Below are 23,725 nucleotides of genomic sequence, written 5' to 3'. Positions count from 1 at the left end.
ATAGTATATACTGTGTATATGTATATACAGACACACACACACATTTGGCAGAGGGAAGCGTTTGCTTGTTTTTGGTCACAAACCAGGAAGTTTCCATAGGGAAACACTCATGACATCACACTCATGAGATCACACTCATGACATCACACTCATGACATCACATTCGTGACATCACACTCGTGACATCACACTCGTGACATCACACTCGTGACATCACACTCGTGACATCACACTCGTGACACAGCGTCCAGTAGGAAGGAGGCTTCAGTGACTCAGTGAAGACGTCACTAATGTCCAGAGGTCCGGAGGAGGAGGAGGAGGAGAAGGAGGAGGAGGAGCAGGAGAAGGAGGGGGAGGAGAAGGAGAAGGAGGTCAGGGGGTCAGGAGGTCAGGGATGAGGGAGGTCAGGGGGTCAGGGATGAGGGAGGTCAGAAGGTCATGGGGTCAGGGATGAGGGAGGTCAGGAGGTCAGGGGGTCAGGGATGAGGGAGGTCAGGGATGAGGGAGGTCAGGAGGTCAGGGGGTCAGGGATGAGGGAGGTCAGGGATGAGGGAGGTCAGGGGGTCAGGGATGAGGGAGGTCAGGAGGTCAGGGATGAGGGAGGTCAGGGATGAGGGAGGTCAGGGATGAGGGAGGTCAGGGATGAGGGAGGTCAGGAGGTCAGGGATGAGGGAGGTCAGGAGGTCAGGGATGAGGGAGGTCAGGGATGAGGGAGGTCAGGGATGAGGGAGGTCAGGAGGTCAGGGATGAGGGAGGTCAGGGATGAGGGAGGTCAGGGATGAGGGAGGTCAGGAGGTCAGGGATGAGGGAGGTCAGGGGGCCACAGCCTCAGGGATGAGGGAGGAGATGAAGGCCTTGCAGAACAGCCAGGCGGTCCAGACCAGAGACAGCCTGTGTGGAGGCACCAGCACTGCAGCCAGGGGGCGCTGCAGGGGGGCTGGACCCTCTCCTCCTGCTGCTGGATCCTCTCCTCCTCCTCCTCCTGCTCCTCCTCCTGCTGCTGGGGCCTGAGGGAAGAAGAACAGCTTGGTTTAAACACACGCTGACTGGCTAGTTAGCATGCTAGCATAAACACACTCTGACTGGATAGTTAACATGCTAGCATTACCACACTCTGACTGGCTAGTTAACATGCTAGCATAAACACACTCTGACTGGCTAGTTAGCATGCTAGCATTACCACACTCTGACCGGCTAGTTAGCATGCTAGCATAAACACACTCTGACTGGCTAGTTAACATGCTATCATTACCACACTCTGACTGGCTAGTTAGCATGCTAGCATTACCACACTCTGACTGGCTAGATATTTTCCTATTTTTTACATGTAAAGTGCTATGGATCCCTGAGAAAGCGCTACACAAAACCTACTACTTGCTTGTACTGTGTTCTTATGGAGCTTATCCATTTATCTTTTTTAATGACCTACCTTATATTTGATGACTTATTATTTCATGTATAGTACTACATTTGCTATGTATGCTTTTACTGTGTGATGTTATTTTATCTTTTTAGGAAGCCTTTTTATAATTTGTTGAGGGACTGTGGATGAACATTTGCCTTCTGGCTAAATCTGGCGTATTTAATTTTTAAATGTTCATTAATATGCATTATCCCTTTACAAATGAAATAAACATAAACAAATTGAAAGTATTATTATTATTATTATTATTATTATTATTATTATTATTATTATTATTATTATTATTATAGTGCTGATGATGCCAGCAGCGTGGTTCTTACAGGTGCTGGGTGTGGGTCCCTCTCCTGGTCCTGCTGGTTCTCCTGGGCGTCCGGTGGGGGGGGGGCACGGACCAGGGCTCTGCGTCGGAAGGGAAACAAGCCTGCCGTGTGTCTGAGGAGGAAGAGGAGGATCAGGAGGGGGAAGAGAAGGATGAAAAGGAGGAGAAAGAGGAAGGTTGGAGGTTAATCCAGCTCCATGACATCATGGGCCCTATTATGCACTTCATCAATAAGACGAGGCGGTAGATCTAAACTTAAGACGTGGTCAAGGCCACTTTGCTATTATGCGTGCTGTAGTGGGCGCCTAAAACCCGGCGCTAAGCAAAGAAATTAGTCATGGGTGTGTTTTGGGCGTCTTCTCAATCAACCCAATCAGCGTGCCAGGTGCCATTCCCTTTAAGAACCGGCTGCGTTGAGTCATTAGCGCTATGCTATTATGGAAGTCCTGAGAAGGAGGTCAGCGCGCTTCTCTGCCTCTCCCTTCTGAAATAAAGCATTTATACTGTGACCGTAATTGACGTCTTGCCGTGGAGCCACGTGTGTGTTCATGTGTGCCCACATGCATGCGCAAACCGCGGAGGCGCGCTCGTGTTTCAAAACGTGCATGAAGTCTAAACTTAAGAACTTTTCAAACCACTTCTTAGCGATAGGAGCAAAGTCAGATCGCATAATAGCAGGGGCGCCTAGTGCACTTCATTAACATATGAACACTCCCACAATGAGCAATATATGCACGGGAGTTTTACGTCTTATGTGTGGGCGCCTATCGACACCTGCATAATAGCAGTAGCGCGTATGAAGCGCATAATAAGGGTGGCGGTAGGTCTTAACCTGGCGGTGCGTCTTAATTAACACTTAAGACGGCAAGTTAAGAAGTGCATAATAGGGCCCCATATGTCTGCGATCACAGGAAGACAAAGTGTACTAAAGTTCTATTGTATATATCGTATATATTCTATTGTAGGTCCTGTAGGTAGGATCTAAAGCAGTTTAGGGCAGTGCCCGAAAGTCCTACGCAGGTTTTTAGTCTATCTATTAGGATGTCGTGATCTACAGTGTCAAAGACAGCGCTAAGGTCTAATAGTACCAAAACTGAGACTTTTCTGGAGTCAGTGTTTACGCAAATGTCATTAAGGACCTTAATAAGGGCTGTTTCAGTGCTATGTAGCCTGATTGAATATCATCAAAGACATCATTTTGGGTCAAATAACTGCTAAGTTGATCGTGGGCAGCCATTTCAATTATTTTTCCTGTAGAGGAAAGGTATGATATGGGTCTGTAGTTGTTTAGTACAAATGGGTCTAGGCCGTTCTTTTTTAGTAAAGGCTTGATAACTGCAGTTTTCAGGGTTTCAGGAAAAAACCCTGATGAAAGGGAGGTGCTGATTATTTGTATTCGTTCACCTGCCACGCAGCTAAATATGTTTTTTTTTAAAGCTTGTTGGCAGGATATCAAGGGCACAGGTGGATGGTTTAAGATGTGACATGATTTTGTCCAGAGTCTTGTAGTCGATGGTGTTAAATTATGACACTAATGTCTAATGGTTTCTAATTTATTGTTAAAAAAAGGATGCAATTCTCATTGCCTTTACTAGTTTAGTTAAATTCCTGAGCAATGGGTGTTGGGGGATTTGTTAGTCTCTCAACAGTTTTGAAAAGGATGTGGGCGTTATTTATATTATTGTTTATGATCTTAGAAAAAAAAAGGAATTGTCTGGCACTTCTTATTTCTAAGTTATAGTTTTGAAGATTCTCTTTATAGGTATCAATGTGGACTTGAAGGTTTGTTTTTCTCCATCTCTGCTCAGCTTCACGACATTGTCTTTTTTCGGTCTTTACGGAGGGGGCAGTTCTCCAGGGAGCTTTTTGCTTACCAGAGATGCATTTGGACCTAATGGGTGCGATATCGTCAATGTTTTTTGTGATTTTTAGGTTGAAATCGTGAAGATGGTCATTTACTGAGGTTGAAATAGAAGTTGTGTGGGTGGGGCTAGGGAAAAAACCTCTATGAACAGTGCATTGGTGTTTTCATTGATATGTCGCTTGGAAATAGTTTTAGATATAGCCTAGTTTGAACAACAGGGAACATCAAAGAACGTCAAAGAATATGCAGAAATGGTCAGATAGGGCAATGTCAGTTACGATAACATTTGAAATATCTAGGCCTTTGGTGACGATAAGGTCCTGAGTATGACCTTGATTATGAGTTGGGAGTTTCACATGTTGTTGAAGTTCAAAGACATCTCACAGGACAGAGAGTTCTTTGGCAATGATGGAGAGAAGCTTATGGTGGATTTCTCTTTGAATTGGGCCAAAAAGTGTGTGTTGAAGAGCTCGAGTTGTGTTGAAATGACCTCATGATTGAACTCAAGATGAGAGGTAACAGAAGGTACCATGTGGTATGCAGGGAGACAGCCAGCCAGGAGATCATCAAGGATGCCCAGAGTCAACATGAGAAGGCCTTGGAATGTTGGGGAAAAGAGTTGATCACTGATCAAAGGGTTTTATAACAACACGCTCAGGAAGTTTAGCTGGGAGTGGGGGCACTGTATGTAAATGACCATTTGAGGAGGGGTCACTATGGAAAGCGAGGAGGTCGGGAGTTGCTTTGCAAACTAACTTGGCCCAGCATTGTTCTCAATAAGGGGTCTCTCTTGTGAGAGACGGCGAGAAAACTGGGAGAGAGAAATTATCTGCACACTTGAAAACACTAGCTCTTAACACTAAGTGTCAGGCCAGGAATCTTGGTGTCATAATTGACCCAGATCTAAATTTTGAAACTCATATTAATAACACTATTAAAACATCCTTCTACCATCTAAGAAACATCACTAAGGTACAATCATTTCTCTCCCAGGCAGACACTGAAAAATTAATGCATGCGTTTGTTACTAGTAGGCTAGATTACTGTAATGCTCTCCTGACAGGTCTCCCCAAAAAAATGATAAATCGACTACAAATGGTTCAAAATGCTGCTGCTCGTGTCCTTACTAGGACCAAATGGAGAGCGCACATCACACCTGTCTTGAGATCACTACACTGGCTCCCTGTCAGTCATAGAATAGACTTTAAGATCCTTTTACTAGTTTATAAATCACTTCACTGTGATGCACCCAATTACATGGTGGACATGCTCATAAGATACACACCAGCTAGACCCCTACGGTCTAGTGGCACGGAACTTTTAATAGTGCCATTGGCTAGGACAAAGAGATTTGGAGGATCAGCTTTTAGCATATATGCTCCTAGATTGTGGAACACCCTACCTGAGGGCCTGAGGTTGTCTAAAACTCAGGACATTTTTAAGCGTGACCTCAAAACCTACTTATTCAATGTCGCCTTTTGATACTAAGGGAGACATTGGACATTATAGAACTAGGATCACTAGGCCATTACACCATACTCGTGTTTTGAGATTTGTGTTGACAGGAAAATGGACCCGGGTGCTGATGAGGCACTGTCAGCTCCAAATAGCACCTAGAGCAGTACTGGAACCGGTACAAGGGTGTACCAGGACCACCATCAGGTTGTATTGCTGTCATCTTTATTGTCTCTATTGTGTTGTTGCATCATAACTGTGCTTAAGTTTCTCTTTTGGCAGGACCTGTGACCATACTGGATGCAGAACGATGCAAATACAACACTACATTTATGGACAGTGTGTACGCCGATAATATGCAAGGAATTTTTCCTGGATACATGGTGTACAGGTTTTTGCCCTTGCTTGCTTGCTTTGTGCCGGTGGTCCTTGGCCTCCCCTGGGGGACCGCTGGGTACTGGTAAGCAAACTGGCTAGTAGTCGCTCTATTGGTAGAGGGCTGCAAGGGAATTTTTCCTGGCTACATAGTATACAGGTTTTTTACTTTTGCCTGCTCGCGGCTCTGTCAGTATTGATTGATTGATTGACTGATTGACTGAACATTTTCATTGTGTGAAGCGCATTGAGTTGCATCTTGTAAGAAATGCGCAATACAAATAAAATTTGATTTGATTTGATTTGATCAATCATCAGCTCCGGTTTCTTTGACTATTATTAATTAATTAAGTATTTATAGTTGAAAAGTAAACGATTTTCCACAACAAGCTCCGTAAGTTCATTGAAAAAGATCGTAGAATATTGAGGTGGTCTGTATAAAAGATCGTAGAGTATTGAGGTGGTCTGTATAAAAGATCGTAGAGTATTGAGGTGGCCGGTATAAAATTATGAAGAGAATTCGAGGGGAGCATTTAAAAACAACTGAAAGATATTCAAATTATAAAAATTCTCTGAATGATGTCTGTTTGCAGTTAAAACTGTCTCTGAAAAAGGAGGCGATTCCACCTCCTTTCTTATGGGATCTGACAACATCTAAGGTTCTAAAATGGGGGGGGCTGACTCGATAAGAATTGGTGTCTTGTTATCTATGTCTAACAATGTCTCAGTTATAAATAAACAATCTAGTTCATAGGAGCTAATGAAGTCGTTGATTAAGAGTGACTTATTAGCTAAGTATCTGGCATTGAAAAGTGCTAGCTTGAGTGGTTTTGTGTTTGGTCTCTGTGGGCTGTGTGTGGCAGAGTACAGAGATTACATTTGAAGGGTGTATAGAGCATTCTGACCTGCGGGTGTAGTGTGTAGTGTGTAGTGTGTAGTGTGTAGTGTGTAGGGTGTGTAGTGTTGCCATGGTAACTCACAGGTACATGAGCAGCAGGCTGGTCATCACCAGGACAAAGCGGCTCAGGCTGGAGTAGAAGTAGACGATGCTGAGGAACACTCCCAGCCGGGCAGCCGTGTAGCCCCAGTCCAGCCAATCACGGTTCAGCTCCTCCTCGTCCTCCATCACCGGCCCGCCCTGGGCGTTCATGCGAAGGTTCTGATTGGCCGCCGCCCCCGCGTTGATGAAGGCGGGGTCTGCCTGGACGTTCTGGTTGGCCGGGAGGTTGTTGAGAGGCGGTTGATTGGCCAGGTGGTCAGCGGGGAGGGGGGCGGCGGCTGGGGGGGGGGAGGGGCCGGCGAGGGGTGGGGCCAGAGGGGAGGAGCCTGCTGCTGCCATTGCTGCGTGGCTATTGGTCAAACAGAAGACGAGAGGGTTTATCATGACATCACCATGACAACCACAGAACTTTTTAAAAACCAATGTTGTAGTAGTATAGCAGTAGTAGTGGTAGTAGTAGTAATAGTATAGTAGTAGTAATAGTAGTAGTAGTATAGTATAGTAGTTGTATAGTACTCACTACTGCATGTAGTACAGTAAGTAGTATAGTAATTTCCTGGCATTCGGATATTTATGTTGTATTTAGTTTTAGAAAGAGACTATTTTTTAAATGGTGTAACATATTGTAAGGAAGGGGCAGGACTAGATACGTTTTCACTTCCTCCTGTCCCCTCCTGAACGCGCTAGTGTAAATTGCACAAGGCGAATTTGTGTTGGATAAAACCTTTTTTTACTTTTTATGTTTTTATATGTTTATTGTGTTTGGGACAAATCAAAATCAAATCAAAAGTATAGTATAGTAGAGTAGTAGTAGAGTAGAGTAGTAGTATAGTAGAGTAGTAGTATAGTAGTAGTATAGCATAGTATAGTAGTAATAGAGTATAGTATAGTTGTAGTAGTAGTAGTATAGTTGTAGTATAGTATAGTAGTATAGTTGTAGTATAGTATAGTAGTAGTATAGTAGAGTACTCACTACTGCATGTAGTACTGGCGTGCGTAGACCTGCTGCAGCCACAGCAGCTGCTGGGCGCTGTAGAGAGAGTAGGTGGGGAAGGAGGGTGGGGCCAACGCTGCAGGGGCGGGCCTACACACACACACACACACACATAGTCAATCTCTGTATTACCTTGTCCTGGGGGCTATTCCACGTACCGTGATTAAATCTGATCCAGGTTTAAATCAGATCCGGGCGCTAATTTCAGCCTGCGTGCCTGCAGGGGCGGGCCTACACACACATTTGTGGCTCAAATAATTTGCTGCAACCAATCCTTCTGAACAAACCTGGTAGCGAGCAGGTTTACAGGCTGGTTAGGGTAATACGTGCGTCAAAAATGTCTCACAGGCGGAAACTACATCCCGAACGACAGTTCCGTCAAGTGTCTTTTAGGAAATATTAGTTCCCACTTTTTACGAGATAGATAGATAGATAGTTTGACTGTATGATAGATAGATAATTTGATATTTTAAAAGTGTGATCGATAGATAGATAGATGGATAGATAGATAGATAGTTTGATTGTGTAAAATAGGTATGTCTATCAACTTGCATTGCCATCATCACAGTGGTGTGTTTGGGGCAGGGGTTAAGGCAGACAGCTAGAGGTCCGAAGGTTGCCGGTTCGATACTTGATTTTAAAAATTGTTTTAATTTTTATTTTTTTTTACATTTAACCGAAGCCTTCATGCAAATCGATTTACAATATATATATATATATATATATATATATATATATATATATATATATATATCTGTCTAAGTGAATCATCTATCCATCAGTAATCATAAGAAAAAATAATCTATGCCAAATCCAGGGTCCAGTTAGAAGAACATCATTTACTACTCAGAAAGGCTTCAAACACCATTGTAATCGTGTCAGTTCTTGTAAATTAGCCTACACCATCATTTTATAGCCTACATATTATTATTTTTTATAAATTTGTTTTTTCAGATTTTATCCCTTTTTTTCACCCAATTTGGTAGCCAATTCAACCCAACCTAGCATCCAATTATCCCCTGCCTATTGCGAGGGATCCGCCGCACGACCCCGTGGCCGGCAGTCCCAGAGGAGGCCGCCAGGCAGACTAGCTGACTGGCTCCTCGAGCCCAGCACCGTTATTCCGGCACCCCGGGGGCGCTGTTGCGCGACGGATCCTTGTCCGGAACTACTCCTATACCCCCCCTCGGGAGCGGCCGCCCAATATGCCGCTCCCCGTATGTGCCTCGGCCATATCCGGGTCTGGCGAGCCGGGATACGAACCCCGGCCCCGGTGGGCAGCATGCACTGGTGGCCAGTGCTTAGCCCGCTACACCACCGCGGGGCACTCTACATACTTTTTTAGATGAGATTTTAGATTAGATTCAGAAAACCAAATGCAGTAGAAAGTGTGTCAGACGAGGGATTTGAACCACCGTCTTAAAATGACGAATTAATACTATGGCAGTGGTCAATACCACTATGCCATCGTGACAATATGACTGTATGTAGCCTGCTGCTGATATCACCACAGTAGTAAATATACATTTATTAAAATATGAACATATAACAATAACTGGGGCTAGTATGACCTACACATTTAATCGGTCAGCAATTTCTTGCCAAACCGTTTCCCTTGCCTTGTTAATTGCGGCAGTATTTTTATATCTTATTTTTCGTCTTCATAAAGATCAATAAGTAGGATTGCTGCGCAATAAGTGGGACCGCTGCGCAGGCTAGTATCTTCATTTCGGCAGTTCGACTCTTCTGGGCTCTTTATGTCTGCGTACCCGCGCCCATATCGAGGATTTCTAAACCGGTGTTCTATGAACACTGATGACACAAGGCTGATCCTCGTTCGAGGAATCACTTGAGGATTGAATCCCAATCACGAGTTGCCTGAACACAGCTTTTATTTTAATCGCCGATATACTAATCCAACGTACGTGGAATAGCCCCCTGGGCTTCCATCAATGTTGTATTCCAACATGTTGTATTCCAATGTATTCCATCAATGTTGCTACGGGAAAATCCAGGCTTATTTTTGACTTCACAATAAACCTGGATTTTCCTGTAGCGATGAAATACCCCCTGCAGTCAGGACAACAACGACAACAACAACACCGTCAACAACAGCAACAACATCAATAACAACAACACACACACACACACACACACACAACATTGTGTACTCACATTGTGGTGCCAGGCCATGCCGGAGCGGGGATGGGGCCAGGGGCGGGGTTTCTGCGTTGTCTCATCTCTGGTGCAATGGGCTGTGGGTCGTGGGAGGGGGCGGGGCCGGGCTGCTGTAGCTCCGCCTCTTTGACCTGGAAAGCAAACATCAAACACAGTCAGCAGACCAGAGACAGGTCAGAGATTAGAGGTTGTGAGTGTGTATGTTGTGAGTGTTTATGTTGTGAGTGTGTATGTTGTGAGTGTGTATGTTGTGAGTGTTTATGTTGTGAGTGTTTATGTTGTGAGTGTGTATGTTGTGAGTGTGTATGTTGTGAGTGTTTATGTTGTGAGTGTTTATGTTGTGAGTGTGTGAGTGTGTATGTTGTGAGTGTTTATGTTGTGAGTGTGTATGTTGTGAGTGTGTATGTTGTGAGTGTTTATGTTGTGAGTGTGTATGTTGTGAGTGTGAGTGTGTATGTTGTGAGTGTGTGAGTGTGTATGTTGTGAGTGTTTATGTTGTGAGTGTGTGAGTGTGTATGTTGTGAGTGTTTATGTTGTGAGTGTTTATGTTGTGAGTGTGTGAGTGTGTATGTTGTGAGTGTGTATGTTGTGAGTGTGTGAGTGTGTATGTTGTGAGTGTGAGTGTGTATGTTGTGAGTGTGTGAGTGTGTATGTTGTGAGTGTTTATGTTGTGAGTGTGTGAGTGTGTATGTTGTGAGTGTTTATGTTGTGAGTGTTTATGTTGTGAGTGTGTGAGTGTGTATGTTGTGAGTGTGTGAGTGTGTATGTTGTGAGTGTGAGTGTGTATGTTGTGAGTGTGTGAGTGTGTATGTTGTGAGTGTGAGTGTGTATGTTGTGAGTGTGTATTGTGGTGACCCCCACCAGTACCATCTAGGCTACATTCACACTGCAGTGAAATGTGACCCAAATCCGATTTTTTTGCCGACACGCGACTCAGGTCTGATTTATGCATGACCGTGGGAACATCGCAAGTCACATGAAATCTGACCTTTTTAAATCCGACCTGGGTCGCGTTCAGACTTCAGAGGTGGTATTACATCGGATACATATCTGATATTTAGCAACGCGCCCGCCGTCTGAATTGTCGCTTTTAATGCGACTTTTACATCACTCTAGCAGGGTTGCCAGATGGGATTGACAATTTACAGCCTAACCGATAAATCCAGTAGCCCTTTCGGCGGTAACCCGCCCCATCTGGCAACCCTGCATTCTAGACGCACTTGCTCATATCTTGTTCATATCTTTGCCGGCTTCCGCTGCACAAAAACTTGAGAATTAATCTGGTTGTAACATTATCATGTTATCCTACATATGTTATCATGTTATATATATTATATATCATAAATCTAGATCTTGCAGACAGTATACAGAGTAGACCTGTATCCTACAAAGACACTTAGATTCAGATTTAGTAATCTACAAATTAATTAGACCCCTATACTTTCTTTTATTTATTTTTTGGTTTCTTATTATTTTACTACTCTATCTTTTCGGTTTGTAAAACGTCTTTGAGTGTCTAGAAAAGCTCTATATAATTATTATTATTGTAAACAGTGCGCTGTCCTTCTGCACATGCGGGTCTGTTCAGGGCCGTGGAATGTTCACACAGGAGTCAATGTAGGCCTAGGTCAAATATAGGTCACATTTTAAAAGTAATGTGAACTGCCAAAGGCCCTGTCCACACCTATACGTTTTTTTGATAAACGTGGATTTTTATATTTGTTTTGGGGGGTTCGTCCAGACGCAAACAAGTTTTTGCCCCCTGAAAACGAAGATGTTTAAAAACGCCTGCCAGAGTGAAGATTTTAAAAAACGCTGTATATTCGCTGTATATTTTTTACGTGTGGACGAGATAGACAGAGCTTTTTGTATTCGTCATGTCATCATGCGCGTATATTTCTATGATCATGCGCACTGCAGCTGTTTGCTGTTCCCTCCAACGTCATATCGTAGCACCAGTAACTACTTTGTTTACCACAGGCAACGGTGGTCAAGGCTACACAAGAGAGGAAAATGGATGTGAACAAAGTGCTTCTAGTTCTTTCACTGTTAACTGGACTTTTAACCTGTTAACAGATAAATGCACAGTTAATGATGGAGAACATTGAGAGACAGAGGCGTCTGATTGGCCAGCGGGGCTATGGGGATAAAATTATATCGCCGACTACTGGTGTGGAATGCTCAATGACAGCGTTTATATTGCGTTTAAACATGCTGGTGTGGACGGTAATATTTTTATATACGAAAAACGTTTATCCAAAAAACTTATTGGTGTGGACGTAGCCCTAGATTCACACAATGACCACACAGCTGCACTTCATTTCCCAATCAGCCGGGTGGCTAGCCTGAAGTGCCACACCTGTGCCTCCTCACAGGAGGCCCACATAAGAAGCAGTGGAGCTGGCACATGCCAGAGGGCTATGGATGGACAAGACACGTCAACTGGGTGAGAGCCGGTCCCCGGCAGTACATTTATGTGATAGTGGCGATTAATGCCTTTTGCCTGCCACTAGACTGAACCCAGCCATAGGCCGCAGATAGGGCTTTCACACCGGCAAAGAACCGTGCCGGTTCGCGTTCGCGTTCGGAAACCTCCGAACGTTGGCGCTGTCTGGGGCTCGTTCGCCAGACAGCGCCAACGTTCGGAGGTTCCCAAACCAGTGGCGGCTGGCCGATAGAAGGCGCTGGGGCGCCGCCCCCACCTTCACTTCCTAGTTGCGATTTGTAAAAGTTTTTTTTTTAAATAAACATTGTTTATTCACAAAATGCGGCTGATATTCTGTCGGCGCCTATCAGCATTCATTAAAAATCCTCCAATACAATAAACATTTTTATCTGTGTGTGTGTAAAATTCACTGTTAAAATACATAGGGGGAGGACGCGGGGCGCCGGTCAATGCAAGTCTATGGCACTGCAAATACTTTTGGCTTACACGTGAGCTGTAGCAGCGCTCCAATTGGCTGTGTCTATTTCTTGGCCGGGGCGCAAAAATGTGCGTCCTGAATATCCGGTTGTATATCCAGCATAAGATGTGGTGTGTGGGGTTTGCCATCTTTCATTTGTCTTCCACTTCCTACTTCCGGTGGCGCTGCTCTGTAGCGACTCGGGCCGGTGATACTGCTGGTTTGCTTCAAGTGTTTTTATTTGTTTTGTGTTTTGTGTAATACACACAAACACAGATCACGGTATCCAACAGTATTTAATCTCACAGTGGGGAAAGCAATTTCGTCTAAACCCATAAATCCTTTCACGTCAGATGGCTCGGATTTTCTCCTATGGATCGATTGGACTGTATAGTGCTTTCCCGTTTTCCGTCGGTAAAGAGCAGATTCATTCGCACAAGGTAAGATACAGACAACAGGCTGTTCACATAAATTAGAGTTTACTGTTCATCTTCTACACATATTTACACAACTAGACACGATGCCCAAGAGAAGCTGATAGTGTGGCGGGCATTATTGTTGCATTAATAATCTATGCGCCTAATCATATTTCTGTTGTTAATTCATTCGTTTTAGGCATTTATAAAGAGATTATGTTTTAAGCTTCAGAGAGCCCACGTGAGAGTGTTTTAAGGCTTCAAGCTGTTTTTATATTTTTTGGTTTAAATTAGGCTACATTTTACAATTTAGCAGATGCTTTATCTAAAACGACGGACAATTAGAGATTAGCCTACAGCAGGGGTGCTCATTACGTCGATCGGTAGTGTGGGTAGATCACACGGCATTGGGGGGGGGGAAAAAAGTTTTTTTTTTTTTTTTTTCTTCCTGTGTGGTCCAGACGGGACGCCTCCCGGAGGAGAGGGCATCACTCAGCCCCGCGCCGCCTCACAACACACACACACACACACACACACACACACACACACAGACAAGCACACACACACACAGACAGACAGACAGACAGACACAAGCACACACACATGCACACACAGACAGACAGACACACACACACACACACACACACACACACACACACACAGACAGACAGACAGACACACACACACACTCCGCCGCCCGGAGACGTCGATGGCACCTGGCTTGGCACTGGCCAGTCTGGTGTAAACCACTCAGAGCTCCTGAGTTAATGTTAATGTTAATGGACTACCAGTGTGAATATTTGTTATATAGTTTAATAAATCTCTTCTTTGATTTTGAAACAGTGTAGCGTGGCCTTAATTTGTTATTATTACAGTACATTTTTGTGTTCGCAGCAATGGCAATATGTTTTATTTGGTTGGTAGATCTTGTTGAGCTGGTAATTTGAAAAGTAGCTCACAAGCCTAAAAAGTGTGAGCACCCCTGGCCTACAGGGACAGTCTCCCTGGCGTAATTGAGGGCTAAGTGCCTATAATCGTAACACAGACGGGGTGAATTTCATGAATGAAAGTGAAAGTTCTGTCACAAAACGCCGTTACGTATCCTCACACATGTTTAAGTGGGTATTGCGTGGGTAAAGTGAAATTACGTCTTTGTTTTGAGCGGCCGCCACTAATGTGAAAAATCCTGGAGGAAACACTGCTGTGCCCCACCCAAATTTTTTAGCACCAGCCGCCACTGTCCCAAACGCGAACCGGCACGGTTCTTTGCCGGTGTGAAAGCCCTAAGAGAGGACCCGGCCGCCCTAGAGGAAAGTCTGAAACCACCTCCGACCCCACGCCCACAGAGCCAGCCTGTCGGCCCTCATATCCCCCAGCCTACGTCAAGACCGCACGGAGTACATAGGCCTGAGAGACAGCCAACCCGGGGACACACAGCACATGGGTGAGAGCCGTAGTACGGCAGCACAGTCAATAGGGGTTGCCGTCTCCTCTCTAGCTCAGTATGTGTACATTTACTCTGGCCGAGTGAGAGTGTATGTTGTGAGTGCGTATGTTGTGTGTGTGTGTGTGTGTGTGTGTATCTGATGTGAGCGTGTATGTTGTGAGTGTGTATCTGATGTGAGTGGGTATGTTTTGAGTGCATGTTTTGTGTGTGTGTGTAGACAAAAAAAGTGATGTGAAACTTTCAGAGTTATCTTTAGGACAGCTGGGTTCCTCTGGGACGTTACATTTACATGTTAGACATCTAGCAGGTGTCTTTAGGCTTCGGTTACATGTTAGACATCTAGCAAGTGTCTTTAGGGTCAGGTTACATGTTAGTCATTTAGCAGACTTATTCCAAAGAGATTTATAATAAATACATTTATCTAAGTACGTGAATCATCTATCCACCAGTCATAGGAGGAACAGTAATCTACAGTATGCTCAGGACGGGGGCTATTGGCAGTCGTTGGTAAGTGAGGGGTAGTGGTGTCCTAGGGGAGTGAGTTGGACTGGTGATCAGAAGGTCATGAGTTCAAATCCCACCTGGGAACACCACCACTAGTGTGCCCTTGAGTAAGGCCCTAAGTTACTCCAGGGAGACGGTCCCTGGAATCTCTAATTGTAAAGCCCCTTTCACACATAGTTCCCTGTAAATTATATGGAATCCCGACCCGGGTCTGCCAGGCATTTGCACCGTTCACACATGACCGGGTTGCTCCCTTTCACACATGTCGGCGATTCCCTGGTTGCGCGATCTACTAGAACTGAAGCGGGACGGGCGGGCGGGACCGCCATGCACCATCTGCCATGTCATACCTCCCTTCAGTGGTGTAGTCTAGTTTTTTCTAGTGAGTATACTGCGATTTTTCCCTCCCAGCCTCATATCGTTCATTTCGGCGCGCCCGTCTTGTTCCAGCGAGTCAACTCGTTTTACAAGTGCTTACTATCAGCAAGTGCGCTCGCCAACTAAAGCACTTGATTACCGTTGATATAAACTTACTATACTAGTCCATAAGCACAGTATGGGAGAACTTGGTGATCTCCATAGGCTCCATAGGCTACATTAGAACTTTGCATCCTTTTAAAAAAATGGTGTGATGTAAGGATCTTGTAACTTCACAAACAATAGCAGCATTTAAATGTTTAGTTTATGTTCAACTGGAAAAAGTAGTGAGCAGTGAGCACAGAATTTCGTGTTTTGACTCTGCTGGGAGTTAGTTAAAAATGACTTTAAAAAAAAAGCCTTTAATATAACTAAATCTGCCATATATCATACCTCCACTATGATTGGAAATTAAGTAGTGTCCAGTTGTGGAATTATATTTAGCAGTAGCGATATTGGGGCAGTTCTTATGCGCTCTGCCCTGCTGGTTGCGCAATGCAGGACAGCTGTGAAAGGAGACTGACCAGGCAATAATCAGGGTCCATTCAGACATGCAGCGACCCTGCAAATTTCATGGAATTATACATGGTCTCGACCAGGGAAATTGCCTGTGCGGATTTCCCTGGTCAGACCCATTCACACTTACACCGACCCTGAACGATTTCATGGAATCTACTGGGAAGGGTTATGTGTGAAAGGCTCGTATGTGTGAAAGGGGCTTAAGTCACTTTGGATAAAAGCGTCTGTGGTTAAAATGTAAAGTTAGGGCTACGGTTAGGGTAGGGGTTAAAGTGAACATAATCATCAGTGTCACATGACAGGGCTACCTTGGGTCGAGCTCCCAGCGGTCCTTTGGGCTGGGTCCTGACTGCACACACCAGGTGCACTGTGGGAGTCGTGTCCGTCTGAGTGGGCCAGATAAATGCCTGATTAGAAATTCTGTTCTGTCACTGACACATACATAACACACACTGTTACTATTACCACCCTAACACAACCATACATGCTATGATTCACTGACAAAGAATATGTAATATACAGACACACACACACACACACACACACACACACACACACACACACACAGAGAGACAGATAGACAGACAGAGAGACAGATAGACAGACACACACAGACAAACAGACAGACAGACAAACACAGACAGACAGGTAGATACACACATACATACATACACAGACAGACACACACACCTTTCTGAATACGTCTCTGATGTGCAGGTGGTCTGGCAGCAGCTTTCCAGAGTAGATGACCCTCTGATCGCCTTCAGTCTGGGGGAGACAAACAGGACAAACCGGTTACCACACACACACACACACACACACACACACACACACACACACACACACACACACACACACACACACACACACACACACACACACACGCGCAGCTCACCGGGTTGTCGGGGTACACCCTGGACAGGTGTGTCTTCAGGTCCCTCACGGTCCAGCCCGGGTCCACCCCCTCCAGCAGCTGGTCCCCGTGGAGCTGGTTGGGTGACTTCACCACCAGACTGATCCTCTTCTCCTCCTGAGCGCCGCTCCTATCCTCCATGTCGACGCGTAGCAACGCAACGCACCGTCTCAGCTTGTAGAAGAATAAAGGTTAAACACCTGCTCATCTGAAACAGGTCAGGTATCAAACACGAACTGGTCTCACGGAAAGCTTTCTTTTTTTAGTAGCGATAAGATAAGGAAGTCCGTCCGTGGCAAGAAACCCGGAAGTAGACTTGTTGTGAAAACAGACTGTGGCTTGGTGTGATTGGCTGAACCACCGCTGTGGCCTGATGTGATTGGCTAAACCGCTGTGGCTTGATGCGCTTGGCTAACTCGCTGACCGTCAGACGTGGAGGCGCAGGGACCGTGCTCTACTGCGCATGTGCAAGTGCAAGTTTCGTCTATTTGTCTTACTTTTATTATTTTAATACAAGAACACAATGCTGCGAGCTCACAACATCACGAACAACAACTACAGCAACAACAACAACTGTAGTAAAGATAACACACTAAAAAACAATTATACAGCAATGTTACAACAACAAGTAATAAAAACAACAGTGATAATATAGACGGATCTAGCAGCACGGTTAAACCCTAACAACGCCTTGTTCAACAAGCCTGTCGGTTTCAGGTTGACATCCCATCCCTGCTTTACTAAAACATGTATGTCACATTAAGTCAGAAATAGAGGGGAAAACGATAACATCGAATAGAAATGCATTCAAAACACTGATGCAAACTGGTGCAAATGTCACTTGAATAGGCTCATTGGAAATACATTTACTGGACAAAATGTTGATGTGTTCAATACTTATTTCCCCCACTCTATATTGTTTTCCACTTCATGTAAGCGACAGTTTCCTAATAAGGTCCATTCCGACCAGCTCAAATGGCTTTTTAACCTACAACAAATGAATATTTATACAATTGAATACAAAAATAGCTCCCTTGTTATAATTGATTTCCATATTCAACATGAAACATCCAATCAATGTGATGTGTGATTATTATTGAAATTGAGACATGCAAATCACACAGCTCCCATGTTTATAACAGCAGACAGTAGAAGGTGATTATAACATTTTATAACAATAGAAAGTGATTATAACATGTTTATAACAGTAGAAGGTGACCCTTGAACGTGCTGCATCTAAACAACTCACTGACTATCTCCGGAAGACAGAACATCTGGACCTCCACCAATCCAGCTTCAAGGCTGGGCACTCCACCGAGACTGCTCTCCTTGCTGTCACGGAAGCCCTCCACTCTGCTCAAGCTTCCTCCCTCTCCTCTGTTCTCATTCTCCTGGACCTGTCTGCTGCCTTCGACACAGTCAACCACCAGATCCTTCTCTCCATCAGAACTGGGCATCTCTCTGGCACGGCACACTCCTGGTTTGCTTCCTACCTGGCGGGTTGCTCCTACCAGGTGACTTGGAGAGAATAATTTTCTTCTCCATCAACCCTCACCACTGGGGTACCCCAGGGATCTGTCCTGGGGCCCCTACTGTTCTCCCTCCATACCAAGTGTCTTGTCTCGGTAATCTCCTCTCATGGGTTCTCCTACCATAGCTACAGAGATGACACTCAGCTGTTCCTGTCCTTCTGACATCTGCATGTCTGGCTGACATCTCAACATGGATGTCAGCCCACCATCTCAAGCTCAACCTTAACAAGACTGAGCTACTCTTCATCCCTGGGAAAGCCTGCCCTCTCCAAGACTTCTCCATCACAGTGGAGAACTCTACTATAACCCCCTCCCAGACAGCAAAGAACCTTGGAGTGATCCTGGACAACCGCTTATCCTGTGCGGAGAACATCGCAGCGACAGCACGCTCCTGCAGATTCTTCCTTTACAACATCAGAAGGATACGACCATTCCTCACCAGAGAAGCAGCGCAACTCCTGATCCAATCACTTAACTGGTCATCTCCCGCCTTGACTACTGCAATGCTCTCCTGGCCGGGCTCCCCGCCTCCGCCATCAGACCTCTGCAGCTCATCCAGAATGCTGCTGCCCGTCTGGGCACCCCCCTCCTTCGCACCCTTCACTGGCTCCCGATAGCAGCTCGCATCAGATTCAAGACCCTGGTGCTTGCCTACCAGGCAGCAAAAGGGACAGCCCCTGCATACTTGCAGGCAATGGTCACCCCACAAACTTCAGCCCGTGCATTCCTCCACCTCTGCTGGCCGACTGGCTGCCCAGTCACGTCTCTTCACTACACTGGCTCCCCGCTGCTGGAATGAGCTGCCCTAGGCTGTCAGAACTGCAGAGTCACTCCCCATCTTCCGTCGGAGACTGAAGACCTCCATCTCTTCAGGTTACACCTTAACTGCTCCTCCTGAGACATTACCACCCTCCAGCACTGTGTCTCCTGAGACTACTGCTTTTCCCCTATACTATGCCTCCTAAGACTTCTACTGCCCCCCTTGTACTGTCTCTCCAGTGTCTATAAAAAAATTGAAATAAAATTCACGACGACTGCCAGTGGCCCCTGGCTTGAGCTAGATTACTCTTCCTGCTAGAACTGGTGAATTGATGATTCACTTCTTTAGTCAAATGTATTGATTGTAAGTCGCTTTGGAATAAGGCGTCTGCTAAATGCCAAAAATGTAAAATGTAAATGTTATATCATGTTTATAACAGTAGACAGTAGAAGGTGATTATAAAATGTTTATAACAGTAGAAGGTGATTATAACATGTTTATAACAGCAGAAGGTGATTATAAGAGGTTATATCATGTTTATAACAGGTAGTAACAGCAGGTCACTGGCAGTAGAAGGTGAGGACGTTCTCCTGGTTTCCTCTCACCAGCAGGACAGGAGGTCGGAGGTCACGGGTCAGTGTGTCCAGCCAGGCCATGTAGAGACAGCTGGAACACACACCCCTCCTGCCTACAGGCATGGTCCTACACACACACACATTATTATTATTATTATTATTATTATTATTATATTATAATATAATATTATAGTTTTTTTTAAATATATTATTAAGAATTATTATTATTATTGGAATATAAATGTGGTACGCACACAACAATCATAGCAGCTTCCCTGGAGTACACCTGGAACACCTCATTCAGACGCACCTGTCTGAGAGACTGAAGCACACACATGCACACGCACACGCACACGCACACACACGCACACACACACACACACACACACACACACAGGCAGACACAGACAAGCACAAACACACACTGATAAAGAACAGTGATCCCAACCAAATCTAATACTGTGCATTGCAGGAGAGGAGAGGAGAGGAGAGGAAGAGGAGAGAGGAGAGAGGGAGGACAGAAGAGGGTAGGGCAGGGCAGGACAGGGCAGGACAGGAGAGGACAGGACAGGAGGGGACAGGACAGGACAGGAGTGGACAGGACAGGACATGAAAGGACATGAGAGGGTTGGTCACCTTGGCCTTGTTCCTCTCCATCTCCTCCTCAGACACCCTCCAGGAAATGTCTTGGCTCTGGTCCCCACCACCTCCACCACACTGCTGCTGGTGGCTCTGCTCCTCCCTGTAGGGAGCCAGCAAGTCCTCGAACCTCTGCACACTGGGAGTACAGTAGAGTACAGTAGAGTAGAGTACAGTAGAGTACAGAGGAGTACACTACAGTAGAGTACAGTACAGTGTAGTACAGTACAGTAGAGTAGAGTAGAGTAGAGAACAGTAGAGTACAGTATAGACCAGTAGAGGACAGTATAGACCAGTAGAGGACAGTAGAGACCAGTACAGTCCAGTAGAGGACGGTAGAGAACAGTAGAGAACAGTAGAGTACAGTAGAGAACAGTAGAGACCAGTAGAGACCAGTAGAGACCAGTAGAGTACAGTAGAGACCAGTAGAGAACAGTAGAGAACAGTAGAGACCAGTAGAGTACAGTAGAGAACAGTAGAGAACAGTAGAGTACAGTAGAGACCAGTAGAGCACAGTAGAGAACAGTAGAGTACAGTAGAGACCAGTAGAGTACAGTAGAGAACAGTAGAGTACAGTAGAGACCAGTAGAGTACAGTAGAGAACAGTATAGTACAGTAGAGGCCAGTAGAGTACAGTAGAGTACAGTAGAGAACAGTAGAGACCAGTAGAGACCAGTAGAGAACAGTAGAGGACAGTAGAGACCAGTAGAGTACAGTAGAGACCAGTAGAGACCAGTAGAGTACAGTAGAGACCAGTAGAGAACAGTAGAGACCAGTAGAGTACAGTAGAGAACAGTAGAGACCAGTAGAGACCAGTAGAGAACAGTAGAGACCAGTAGAGTACAGTAGAGAACAGTAATAATAATAATAATAATAATAATAACTTTATTTATATAGCACTTTCCGTCAAAGTGCTTTACAAGTACAATAAGTAAAAAACAACACATTTTAGACTATATAAAAACAGCTATTTCAATTTTAAAAACACACAATTTCGCACCACAAATATAATAGGTAAAAACAAAAATGTTAAACAAATTTAAAAACAACTATTTCAATTTAAAAACACACATAAATTACAACAGCACAAAGAACAGCCTATGACATGTAGACAACACAAAACAGGTGGAGTAGAGACCAGTAGAGACCAGTAGAGTACAGTAGAGAACAGTAGAGACCAGTAGAGTACAGTAGAGACCAGTAGAGACCAGTAGAGGACAGTAGAGACCAGTAGAGTACAGTAGAGACCAGTAGAGTACAGTAGAGACCAGTAGAGAACAGTAGAGAACAGTAGAGTACAGTAGAGACCAGTAGAGTACAGTAGAGTACAGTAGAGACCAGTAGAGTACAGTAGAGACCAGTAGAGACCAGTAGAGTACAGTAGAGTACAGTAGAGAACAGTAGAGACCAGTAGAGACCAGTAGAGAACAGTAGAGGACAGTAGAGACCAGTAGAGTACAGTAGAGACCAGTAGAGACCAGTAGAGTACAGTAGAGACCAGTAGAGAACAGTAGAGAACAGTAGAGGACAGTAGAGACCAGTAGAGTACAGTAGAGACCAGTAGAGACCAGTAGAGTACAGTAGAGACCAGTAGAGTACAGTAGAGAACAGTAGAGTACAGTAGAGACCAGTAGAGTACAGTAGAGAACAGTAGAGAACAGTAGAGACCAGTAGAGACCAGTAGAGTACAGTAGAGGACAGTAGAGGACAGTAGAGACCAGTAGAGTACAGTAGAGACCAGTAGAGACCAGTAGAGTACAGTAGAGACCAGTAGAGAACAGTAGAGGACAGTAGAGACCAGTAGAGTACAGTAGAGACCAGTAGAGACCAGTAGAGTACAGTAGAGAACAGTAGAGAACAGTAGAGTACAGTAGAGACCAGTAGAGTACAGTAGAGTACAGTAGAGTCTAGTTGTCGTACTGTTCAGGCTGTGGTCTGTCGTTTATGTCAGGCAGAACTTGGACGTCGTGGAAACCAAGACGGAACTTGCTGAGGAGGTTCACGACCCTGTACGGAACACCACAACACGTCATGTGACCACCAGGGGAGGCTGGGGGAGGTAGAACACCAGGGGAGTCTGGGGGAGGTAGAACACCAGGGGAGGCTGGGGGAGGTAGAACACCAGGGGAGGCTGGGGGAGGTAGAACACCAGGGGAGGCTGAGGGAGGTAGAACACCAGGGGAGGCTGGGGGAGGTAGAACACCAGGGGAGGCTGGGGGAGGTAGAACACCAGGGGAGGCTGGGGGAGGTAGAACACCAGGGGAGGCTGGGGGAGGTAGAACACCAGGGGAGGCTGAGGGAGGTAGAACACCAGGGGAGGCTGGGGGAGGTAGAACACCAGGGGAGGCTGGGGGAGGTAGAACACCAGGGGAGGCTGGGGGGAGGTCTCCTTCCCTCCCTCCCTCCCTCCCCCACCTCCCTCCCTCCTTCCCCCCCCCCTCCTTCCCTCCCTCTCTCTCTCCTTCCCTCCCTCCCTCCCTCCCTCTCTCCTTCTCTCCTTCCCTCCTTCCCTCCCTCCCTCCCTCCAGACTCACTCCATCCTCCTCTCCTCCAGCCTGTCTGTCTCTCCAGGGACAAACACGCGGACGGGACATCTGGACCAGCGCCTCTTACGCCTCAGCAGGTAGGGGAGGAGCAACGTCAGGCCTGCTCACACACACACACACGCACACGCACACGCACACACACGCGTGCACACACGTGCACACTTATAACATCTGTGACCCTGACATGCTGTCTCTTAGAATGGCGGGTCATGTGTTGACCTCTGATCCCTGTTAGCCAAAAAGCTTTGTTATATTTAAGAAAAACCTGAAATTATCCCAGTAGATCTATCCCATAAAACTGGTCACCATGTTTACTGACCCTCAGTAGATCTATCCCATAACAACCACATCTATCATCGTGTTCTAGTACATCTATCCCATAATACCCTACCTCATCACCATGGTTACTAACCCTCAGTAGATCTAGTACGTCTATCCCATAACAACCTACCTCGTCACCATGGTTACTAACCCTCAGTAGATCTAGTAGATCTATCCCATAATAACCACATCTATCATCATGTTCCTGTACATCCATCCCATAATACCCTACCTCCGTCGTCAGAGAGCCAGTACACGTCGATGGTCCTCTTCCCCTGATTGGCCTGGAACACCGTAGGGGGCTGGGCCTCCATGGAGCCAGGGGTAACCGCTGTAACCAAAATAACAAAATATAGTAATGCAGATAAACTACTGTAACATGTAACATGTAGATAATAGGGGTTATGGTTAGGACCAGGGGTAGGACCAGGGTTAAACCAGGGTTAGACCAGGGTTAGGGTTAGGACCTGGTTTAGGACCAGGGTTAGGAGCAGGGTTAGGAGCAGGGTTAGGACCTGGTTTAGGACCAGGGTTAGGACCAGGGTTAGACCAGGGTTAGGGTTAGGACCTGGTTTAGGACCAGGGTTAGGAGCAGGGTTAGGACCAGGGTTAGGGTTAGGAGCAG

At 45.6% G+C, this 23,725-nt stretch overlaps 2 protein-coding genes across 2 annotated transcripts in view; both read right to left on the bottom strand.

Moving 5' to 3' along the window:
* Positions 1 to 697: 697 nt before the first annotated feature.
* On the bottom strand, positions 698 to 16,995 carry herpud1 (homocysteine-inducible, endoplasmic reticulum stress-inducible, ubiquitin-like domain member 1). The gene is made up of 8 exons (XM_080538910.1): positions 16,710 to 16,995; positions 16,505 to 16,582; positions 16,123 to 16,200; positions 9,606 to 9,739; positions 7,410 to 7,520; positions 6,417 to 6,785; positions 1,744 to 1,855; positions 698 to 1,007 (listed from the first exon to the last, which is right to left on the bottom strand). The coding sequence occupies exons 1-8, from the start codon at positions 16,866 to 16,868 to the stop codon at positions 813 to 815; spliced, it is 1,236 nt and encodes a 411-aa protein (XP_080395036.1). The 5' UTR covers positions 16,869 to 16,995; the 3' UTR covers positions 698 to 812.
* Positions 16,996 to 19,579: 2,584 nt separating this feature from the next.
* slc12a3 (solute carrier family 12 member 3) overlaps positions 19,580 to 23,725 on the bottom strand; it is a gene marked incomplete at both ends in the record, with an annotated part of 19,021 nt that continues 14,875 nt past the window's right edge. The window contains 6 exons of the mRNA XM_080539530.1: positions 19,580 to 19,721; positions 19,849 to 19,916; positions 20,231 to 20,372; positions 22,154 to 22,240; positions 22,789 to 22,879; positions 23,333 to 23,431. Coding sequence (XP_080395656.1) covers positions 19,580 to 19,721; positions 19,849 to 19,916; positions 20,231 to 20,372; positions 22,154 to 22,240; positions 22,789 to 22,879; positions 23,333 to 23,431 — 629 coding nt within the window. The remainder of the gene's footprint in view (positions 19,722 to 19,848; positions 19,917 to 20,230; positions 20,373 to 22,153; positions 22,241 to 22,788; positions 22,880 to 23,332; positions 23,432 to 23,725) is intronic.

Source organism: Nansenia antarctica, assembly GCF_963989245.1.
Source record: "Nansenia antarctica genome assembly, chromosome: 9".
NCBI lineage: Eukaryota > Metazoa > Chordata > Actinopteri > Argentiniformes > Microstomatidae > Nansenia > Nansenia antarctica.
Note: the sequence above shows the minus strand (reverse complement) of the source record. Positions and strands in the feature narration are given on the sequence as shown.